The 10,347-nt window shown below is 32.7% G+C and overlaps 1 protein-coding gene across 1 annotated transcript; it reads right to left on the bottom strand.

The window, feature by feature from the left end:
• On the bottom strand, positions 1-9,996 carry LOC111907930 (ABC transporter G family member 36). Its single transcript, XM_023903737.3, has 21 exons — positions 9,388-9,996; positions 8,578-8,787; positions 8,170-8,254; positions 7,915-8,074; positions 7,749-7,825; positions 7,585-7,638; positions 7,314-7,404; positions 5,850-6,151; positions 4,596-5,355; positions 4,398-4,507; positions 4,044-4,197; positions 3,810-3,965; positions 3,551-3,726; positions 2,865-3,197; positions 2,451-2,741; positions 2,262-2,345; positions 2,025-2,158; positions 1,686-1,913; positions 1,265-1,436; positions 918-1,172; positions 1-440 (listed from the first exon to the last, which is right to left on the bottom strand). Exons 1-21 carry the CDS (start codon positions 9,786-9,788, stop codon positions 168-170), a joined length of 4,506 nt encoding a protein of 1,501 aa, XP_023759505.2. The 5' UTR covers positions 9,789-9,996; the 3' UTR covers positions 1-167.
• Between the last annotated feature and the right edge of the window lie 351 nt (positions 9,997-10,347).

Here is a 10,347-nt window from a genome sequence, read left to right on the forward strand (position 1 = left end):
TGGATAAACTTTTTCATACTTTCATTACAATATCTTTGAACATATACAATTACAAAATACATCCCAAAACTTCTCCATACATTATAAATCTAATACACTATATCCAATTGTCACCAATCTCAAATGGCTCAATAACATGTGTCTATATTTTACAAGTTGTGACCTAACTACCTCATTTGGAAGTTCAATGTCTTCAAGCAATATGCATACATAAAAGCAAAAAAGGCCGCAAAAGCAACCAAAACTATAGCAACGGGTGCCATGAAATTCGGGTCATAACCATAATTGTCTTTAACGTAATCTTTAATTCTAGGATCAAATGACATCCCAGGCACATTAATGGTCGCCTCCACATCACCGTATTGTGACACAATCGCACCGTATACAGTCCATGCCAACGGGCAAATCCAGTAGTACCATATCCACCACTTGGGTATCCTCTGAATTCAACAAAAAAGTTAAAAATATTAATTTTATGAGTTGATAAGTTCCTATAACTAAACTATTAGTGTCCCACATCAGCTAGACACTGACTCATCCGTCTCTATATATGTTGGACTCTGCCATCTCTCATCTAAGACTATGTTAGGCATGCTGCCATCTCTCATCTAAGACTACATGCCCTTTTATGTCATTTCATACTTTCTAGCTAGTATTTACTAAATGTCAGTTTTTATCGGCTATCAGCTAGCTTTTCGGTTAGTCCGTCAAATATAGACAAATGATCTTTTGGAGAGAAAATCAAGGACTTCACATATCTAACATGGTATCAGAGCAGCCTAGGTCTAAGAGGGTATGTTGGTATCCCACATCTGTCTTTATATATGTTTAAGTCTACCCTCTCTCAAGTCTCCTCCAGGGCTCTTTTGGAAAAACAACCAGATGTAACAAAAAAGAAACTAGGAAAGAGCACTTACGGGTCTTGGAATGAAGAAACCGGAGAAAAGATTGAAAAGGGAGTAGAAAGCGGCTGCAAATATAGCTGCGACTTGGTGGTTTGGTGTAATGGAAACCGTCATCATTCCATAGTATGTGAAGTAAAGGAACGAAAAGAAGTTTATGAAAAAGAACCAAAAGAATTTAGCCGCAGTCCATTCGAATGACACCATGGCATACACTATGAGAGTGTAATATGTTGTTTGAACAAATACATACGGTATCTCCACAAACACCTGCATTTCATTAATTTTATATAATTTATCAGTAAAAAAATATAAAAGTGAACGGTATGATGATATTTTTTTTTGTTTTTTGTTTTTTTAACCTGTGCCATGGCGTATGGTAACGCGGAGTACATTCCAGCAGCTGTTTCGCGATAAAAAACAGTTCTTTCTGTTGCTACGATTGGTTGAACCGTTGAACAGTTGTTGATTCCCACAAAAAGAACAGCAGCATACATGGCTCCAATGATTGTTGTCAGATCACTACTACTGTCTCTGAAGATTCAAAAAAATAATATTAATTTATATATACATAGTCAGCTTTTCAAATATATGAAAAGTCGTTGACTCTTTCAAATATACAAAAATATGTCATAAAAATTTTCCATGTCAAAAAAAGTAACTGCGTTTTTATTTTTTTTTCGAAAAATCCTGTCAGAATAAAAAAAATGGTAAAACAAAGTAAAAAGATCAGGGTCAAAAGGTATGAAATGAACGAAGTAAAAAGAAGAAAAAGATAGAAACCTTTTTTTCCCGATTTTCCAAAAAATAGTTCCCACCATGAGTGCACAAGCTAAAGTGAAGAAGTAACGAACAAGATTATAATCAGGTGATCTCCAATAACTCCACCATTGTTTCCATAAACACGATTTGAATTGTCCCCATGTTGATTGAGAATATTGCGTTGCAAAATAAAGATCTTTTGAACCTGAAGGAGGTATACTCAACTCCTGAACCAAACCTTTGTTCCTTCTGCATTTCAATATTAATTTTCAATTAATTCGTTCCTTCAACTTTTTTTTTTTTTAATTACATAAATAAAAATATAAAATCTCTTCTTAGTTCTTAGTTCTTAGTTCTTACTCATGCAAAGCTGAATTCCTGTAGTGTTCAGCAAAATCCATTCCAAGTCTAACCTCTGCAGCAATAGAACTTACTTCCAACATCCATGTTGCTGGATTGTACTTCTCTGCTATTTTTGGTACCCCTGGAATTGCCTGCAAAATACAGTCATCATTTATTATAATATCTGTACCTTTTTTGTCATTTTAGTGATCAACTCATTTTTTTTTTAATTTCGTATTGGTTTATGAGAAATACCTCAAAATATTCAACAATTTTCTGGGAGTTCCTGCCCAGTGGTCCCCCATAGATCACTTGACCTCCTCTTTTCATTAGTAGCAACTGAAGACACATGATATATGATAAAGATCAATAACTTGTTTATATATATAGAATTGATATAGAACTTTGTATAGAAAATTAGAAATAGATATTGTTTAAGTTTACCTCATCAAATGCTTCAAAGATATCAATACTAGGCTGATGAATAGTGCAAACAACGGTTCTTCCAGTATCCACAGTGTTTCTTACAGTTCTCATAACAATGGCAGCTGCTCTTGCATCAAGCCCAGAAGTTGGTTCATCCATGAAAATAATTGAAGGATTTGCAACAAGTTCTACTGCAATTGTTAGCCTCTTTCTTTGTTCTGTTGATAAACCAGTAACTCCTGGAAGTCCCACTATTGCATCTTTTAGATTATCTAACTCAACTAACTCCATCACTTGATCCACAAAAGTCTGAACAAAAAAAAAAAGATTATAAATTTATAGGGTTAATGTCATAAATAGGTAACTAACCATTTTGTTTACCCATTAAAGATTAACAGTTTTAAAATTTTATTTTGAGAAAAGTTAGCTCACCATTTTTTCTTCATTGCTAACTTCTTTGGGGAGACGGAGGAAAGCTGAGTAGATTAAAGATTCGCGAATTGTGATTTGGGGTGTATGGATATCAGTTTGTTCACAATATCCAGAAATTCTTGCAAAAGTTTGTTGATTTTTTGGATATCCGGATATTTTTATATCACCTTCAATATAACCACCTGTTTTCCTTCCTGCTAAAACATCCATTAATGTAGTTTTTCCAGCTCCACTTACTCCCATCAATGCAGTCAAGATTCCAGGCCTAAATGCACCCGTTACACCTCGAAGTAATTGTAACCTATCTTCTGTCACCCCTTGTTCCTTCATTTCCTGTTTAATTCATTATTCAAATTTTAATTACCATATTTGGTTCAGATTTATTTCTTGTAAAAGGAGTCCAAGGCTTTCGTGGCAATGTGCCACAATCAAATACACTTAAAGTGTTTGGTTCTTTCTTTCTTCTCTTATGTTGAGCGGGTTAAATTTTTGGAGAACGTGAGATAGTGAATTTTTCTTTCAGGAGGCCCATGGTTTTTATCCGATTGTTAGAGTTTACACGTTTATTCTTGTGTTCAGTTTTCTCTATTACTTCATTGAAAGGGTTGTTGGGAATCTTTGAGGCCGTTTACCCAACCTATTTATCATAGCGTACTAAATTAAAACAAGTTATGTATGAAACTTACAGCTGGCATATCGACATAATAGTTGACACTGTCGAATGACATGGCGAGAGGAGTGAAGGGTAAAACCATTCCTTTTTTAGGGGATACACCGGTTGCAGTTTCGATATATAAATCTTGGTCTCTTTTTATTCCATGGGCATGACTTGGATCGCTCATACGTTGCATAGCTACTTCCCCTGTAATTTTAAAAATGAGTCACGTATAAATATAAATACATAACTATGAATGTAACATTTTTTTTTATATTTGTTTTTCATACTTGTGTTGTTTCCATCAGCAGCTGATAAAGACTGAGGAAGTGTATCTCTTTTTGACGGATTTACCCTCAGTCTTGGTATTTCGGTATTTTCTTCTTGGTTTGCTTCCATTTCGGCTGCTGTTTCTTTCGATATTATTGCTTGTCGTTTCCCAGGAGCTAAATTTTATAATTTTATAATTAAAAAATTTGTCTCCATTCAAAAATATAAATAAAAAAATATAAATTGAAACTTACCATCGAGATACATGAGTGCTAAAGTGAACAACACGTTTAGGAGAATTGTGAAACCCACAAGGGCAGCTGTCCCAATCCAATACCAGTTGCTTTGTCTAGGAACATCGAAGTTTTTCAAAATTTGTAAACCCAATCTTGTTACATTGTCGGAAGCCTATATAGATTTAATCATGTTAGTGTATTCAATATATATATATATATATATATATATATATATATATATATATATATATATATATATATATATATATATATATATATATATATATATATATATATATATATATATATATATATATATATATATATATATATTTCAAATTTATAAATAATTGGAGAATGATTATGACTTACAAATTTATTCATCCACCTATTAGAAAACATCTCATTCACTGCGATCGCATTGTAAGCATATGTAATGGGTGAAACCCAATAACCCCATCCCCACCAATCCGGGATTTGACCTGTTAACACACAAACTCTTGAGTAAATTCATTGGGGAATTTCGTCGAACAGTTTATGGGTTTGATTTTTTTTATACTTTGGACTAACCTTTAGGAAGGATGAAACCACCGAGAAGAAAGACAAGTAGAAGAGTGAGAGCTCCACCGGTGTTAGCAATGATCATGGTTCTACAAAGCCCTGCAATAACCCTAAAGATCCCAGCAGCCATTTGTTGGACTAGAAATATCAACAGGAATTGCTTGAAGAATCTGCTAGCTTCAGGGGCAAATCCAATGGTGTAATAAGAAACAACCATCCAAACAATCGTCTCCACAAGCGATATAGGTACACGAAGCAGAAAGGTTGGAAGAGTAAACGCCCATGGCGGATGAAACAACAAATCCCTTTGCTTATAAAACACCGGAAGTCTTTGAATCGTGAGTGACAATTCAGCAAATCCGTTGAACATGTTGATAAGCATACTGAACAAAAGTGCACCAATGTAAACAGCACCATCTTGTTCGTTTCGTGAGTGCATTCTAGTCCTTAAGAAGACTGTTGATCCAATGAAGGCTACGATTATGATTTGAACAGTTTTGAAAACGTAGACGAAAGAGTTTCGTTGGATTAGGAGCCATTCTTTGTCCCATGAAGCTTTTAGAAGATCCATTTTGGAAACCAGGTATTTTTTGTATACCAATGCAGCTCTGTGGCTTCTTGATTTGTCGAATGGAACTGAAAGCTCATTCTCGAGACGAAGTCCGACATGGAATCGTTGAAATCGTTTTGTGAATTCGGTGACTGATATGTATTTGTATGGTTTGTTTCTGTCAACCCAGTACTGTTCTTGATCCTTCCTCGACGTAACCTGTCAACATTCTTCCACTTTTAGAAAAAATATAAATACTTTTTTTTTCATAAATAAGTAAATAACCATGGCAATAGTATCTAAAATCACTATTTTGTATAATGTTTTGGGTTATTTTGTGAAAAAAAAAAAAACTTTTACAGCAAATAGTAAATTTAAACAACGTAAAATTTACGGTTTAATCTCAATATTTATTTTTTGAACAAAAAAATCTTGATTATTTAATTTTATAAGATAATATGTTATTTTTTGTTAAAAAAATAGTGATTGTTTAAATAATTTGGACAAAATATAAAATAATCGGACTTTTCTATTCAAAAATAAAAATTAAGATTAAACATTCAAATATTAGGACTTTATTGGAAATTTCTTTTTATTTTATGGAGAGTGTATATGTCATGAGTTATTTTGTGAGAAATCATATGCTAATATGGTTCGATTTTTCTTTTACTTCCATTTATAAGATGTATAATTAAGATGGTGTAGAACCCTACCTCTTGCAAAAAATCAGCGGTGCCTTTTCTTTCTGGACATTTGAATCCACATGTTTCGAAAAACTCAACCACATGTTCTCTTGGGCCCTGATATACGATTTGGCCTTCTGAGAGCAATATGATGTCATCAAACAGATCAAATGTCTCTGGTGCTGGTTGTAGTAGGGACATTAACACAGTGGCGTCGGTGAGATGAACAATTTGTTGGAGGCATTTCACAATTTGAAATGTGGTGGAACTGTCTAGCCCAGTTGATATCTCGTCCATAAAAAGTGTTTTTGTAGGCCCAACAATCATCTCTCCTGTTTTATAAATCAAATAACATTCGTCAAAACTCAATTTATTTATATGATTCGTCATTTTAATAGTAGTTGTATATCATATTCCACAACATGGATATTGTCACGATATCGATATCCTAACAAATGTCACCGGAATTTTTTTTTCTTTTTGAGGTGATATATTTGTAGAAAACTAAAAATAGTCAACAATTTAGATATAAGGGGAAATAGTTTAGGACTTTGAATTCTAATTTGGATTATGTACCCGAATAGTCCTATAACCACATGCAGAGGAAGGAAGGAGGAGTCGGTAATTATTTTAGGGTTTAATTGTTTTTACTATAAAATTGTTTAAAACTATACATCGTAATATTAAAAAAATAAATAAATAAATAACACGGTAGACATTATCTAACATTTTTTTTTTAAGAAGTATCTTGAAGAATATCATTTTTTTTTGGTGAAATTGAATTTAACACTATGTTACCAAAAGGGTGAAAGTAAATTGGTAAAAGAAATGTGTGGTTAAGCTCTTTGATATGGTGTGGTCCACTGTTGATGTGTTTGAAAAATTCATTCAAAAAAACACAGCTAAAGAGATCAGGGAACTTATGGATAATGAAGTAGGGTGTGGACCCTGATATGAGATAACAAATACAAAATTGGTCAAGCCAGCTACAATTTCTTTGGCACATTCTTTTAGGGAAATGCAAACATGATATTTTCTATCTTTGTTCATGTTACCATTACACGTGATACATTATTCTTAAATGATTGTTCACATTTTATCTATGAATAGATAATTTAATTATAAAAGATATATAATTAATAGATTCCATGAAATTAACTATGAAAGTAACAATTGATCTACCATGTCTCCAATCATATCAAACTAGTGATGTGGTTTCACCTAACATGACTTGGATTCAATTGGGTGAGTTAGGTTTGGACCATGGCTTCATATCCCACTTAACCACTTAACCCATGACTAGTTTGATTAGGTTATATCAATCACTTTATTTGTTGCCATCAACCACCCACCATGAGATTGACTTGGATTTAGTTGTTTCACATCATATGAGTATTTGTCAACACATTTATACAAATCTTTATTTAACTTATATAACTTGTTTTTTGAAAATATAAAACTTTTTAATCTAATACATGTAAAAAAAAAATTAACCTGTTGTGACACGTTTCTTTTGACCACCGGAGATCCCTCGTATCATTTCATCACCAACAATGGTATCCCGGCATACATCAAGTCCCAAAATCTGTAACAAATAATTTAATTGAAAACTTAGTATTTTTTAAAATTAGTTCACCAACCACGAGGTTGAAAAACGTTAAAGGCATTTACCAATTAATTAATAAATGAGCAGTCACCGTTGACCCACAAAATGAGAATAAAGAAATAAATAAGTTGGTCGAATTTTGTTTGACTTTTGGCTTACCCTAAGAGTGTAGTCGGTAATTAAACTACTTTCAACTCCTTCCATTGATGTTGCCTGAATTTATAAAATCAAAGATTAATTAAAACAAAAATAATAATATAAAAAAAAAAAAGTCGAATATTTTCGGGATATGATTAATGCATTATATTAGTAAAGTTAGTTACCTTCATGAAAAGATCGACTTCGGCTTCTGGGAAAATCCCGGCTTCCTTTTCTCTCCTAGCAAGCTCGGTTAATAATTCTGTTGTTTTTGTTACATTTTTATATTATATATATATAACACGAATAAAATGAGAATAAATTTAGAAAATATGGATTATAAAATAATACCATAACGTGACCCGACTCCTTGACACCTTGCAGAGAAATCTAGTGTTTCTTTAACTGTCATTTCTCCAACATGAACATCGTTTTGACTAATGTAAGCTGATGTCTTTCGTGGTACAAATTCAGTAAGTTTATGCCCATTGTATGTAATTTCTCCCTTAACCTGTTATTTGTTATTAACATTGTAATCATTGATTTAGTTTAAGATAATCTTGATATAAATTATATGTAAATTTATATTTAGAGGTTAAATTATACCTTTAAGCTATTGTCCAACTTTCCGGCTAGTGCCAATAAAAGAGTTGTTTTCCCGGATGACGGTGGGCCCAACAATAGTGCCATCCTAAAAAGATAATTGAAAACAAACAAAAACATCGTTAATTTAATCAAATATGTTCGTTTTCTAAAAAAATAGAATATTATCTAGATTTATATTTAGTAAACGTTTAAGTTAAAATATCTGATTCATATAATACATGAGCAACAAGCCAAGAAATACACAACTAACGGGTCGGCTTATTATATAACTTATGTTTTGATATTTCTGCTTTATAATATGTCTTTGGAATTGTTCTTTACTGGCAACTTGCTAGTTTTTAATAATATATGTCGTTTCAAATGAAAAATATAGTAAAATTTAGATAAAATTACTAATAATTTAATTACCTTGATGGTTTTATGATCCCGGATGCATCTTTAAGAATTGTGAGTTTAGTTTTTTCAGCTAAACCGATACCTAAGCATCCCAAACCTGATTCAATCAAATTTCTAGTAGCATTTGCTAATGAAGGAAGTGCTCTGTCTCCAATGTGACAATCAGCTTCGATTGTCAAATGTTCAAATCGTACTTCAACGGTTGGGAGCGTGATGCCAACCCTGGAATAATTGACCACAAAAAGTTATATATCTTTTAAAAATTATATTCCAAATTTTAAGATTTCCAAGTTTTATTCAAATGAATATTTTCAATGATTGTGTTAGTATCGAAGGAAAGTCAAGTAAAAGTGGAATACTTCATTATTAATTAGACTTGTTCCCAAAAAAAGTTATCCAAATAAATTAATAGTTTTAGAACATGTCTTTCCCATTTTTTTGATATATTCTTAACTTATTCTTTACATTATAGTCTTGCATCTATGACAGCTTTCCCTAGCCAAGGAGATTACTGATTACATATGAAAGTTTGACTTTTGCATGCATGTGGACAAAATTGTTGTCAAAAAGAGTTTACTATTGTTAGATAAACTACTAATGTTTGTTGAATTTTACATCTTTTGGTAAAAAAAGAAAGACATTGACATCGATTTACTGTTTTGGAATTCAAGATTTTTTAGTATAATGCTTCCAAAAAATTTAGTTTTTATTTTTACAACATGTAAAAGTGGAAAGATAACGGACAACCACAGTAAAATTTGATTTTTTTCGACTGCAACAAAGTAAACGAATAGTTGAATATGATAAAAAGATAAAACTTACTTATCAATACGATTTCTGAACTTTCTCAAGAACTTTTCAATATCTTCTTCCGCAACCTTAAAAATCCTATCAATAAACTGCTGTTTATCGTTTGGATCAAGCTTTCGTACATCTATTTCTTTATGTAAGATGCTAGTCCTTTGACGTTGGTTTTCATCTTCGTTTGTATAAGACTTCATGATGGTGGTTCTTAAACGATCATAAGTGGGTAGTTTTTCCAACGCAGCCCACCTGAGGGCCTCTTCATCTTCCTCCGAGTGCCGACTAGACCGGCGGTTGTAGCTGCCACCACTCCCGCCGGCAAACACGTCTTCCATACCCCATCTTGCCGTACTCCGGTTCCTGCTAATTGTCCGGCTGACACTTCGCCTGACTGAGCCCCTGGCTCTCGCTTCTTCCATCTTTAGTTATCAACTCGATGAATGTTTGAAAAGGGTTGTGAAGTTTTGTGTAAGAGATGAAATGATCGATGGGTGAACTAATTATCGGAGTTATATGGTGGCGGAGGTGGTTGGTGAAGGTGGGAGAAAGAGCATTTTGTGGTGAAAGGGTCTCAGGGTGACTATGTCTTGGGTTTGTGTTCGTTGATAGTGTCAATGGTACACCTATTTATACAATGGGTTCGTCGGCTAAACATATTTAGATGTAGATGTATAATATTTCCAAGTGTTAGAAGGATTAAATTAAGGTTATTTTAAATTTCAAGTTGCCTTTTTTGAGTTGTTTTTTACTGTTGAAATGTGTGGTTGGTGAAGGCTGAAGTCTAAGAAATATTGAAATGGAAGGAAAAAAACAGAAATCACGGTGAATATATATATGTTTTAATTGTTATTTACGTAAAAGAAATAAGTTAGTATAGCCCGATCATTTGTGACATCACCGATTTTGACTTGTTCAACATTTTAGATGTTAAGGTTGAAATTAATGTTTATTCGATGTTCTTGATAAACAAATTATATA

Source organism: Lactuca sativa, chromosome 4, assembly GCF_002870075.4.
Source record: "Lactuca sativa cultivar Salinas chromosome 4, Lsat_Salinas_v11, whole genome shotgun sequence".
Taxonomy (NCBI): Eukaryota; Viridiplantae; Streptophyta; class Magnoliopsida; order Asterales; family Asteraceae; genus Lactuca; species Lactuca sativa.

Coding starts and splice junctions, on each gene's coding strand:
- LOC111907930 (XM_023903737.3), bottom strand. CDS start 9,788: ATGGAAGAAGCGAGAGCCAGGGGCTCAGTCAGGCGAAGTGTCAGCCGG. Junction 8,788..9,387: donor TTCAGAAATCGTATTGATAA/GTAAGTTTTATC, acceptor CAATTATTCCAG/GGTTGGCATCACGCTCCCAA. Junction 4,198..4,397: donor ATAGGTGGATGAATAAATTT/GTAAGTCATAAT, acceptor AAATCTATATAG/GCTTCCGACAATGTAACAAG.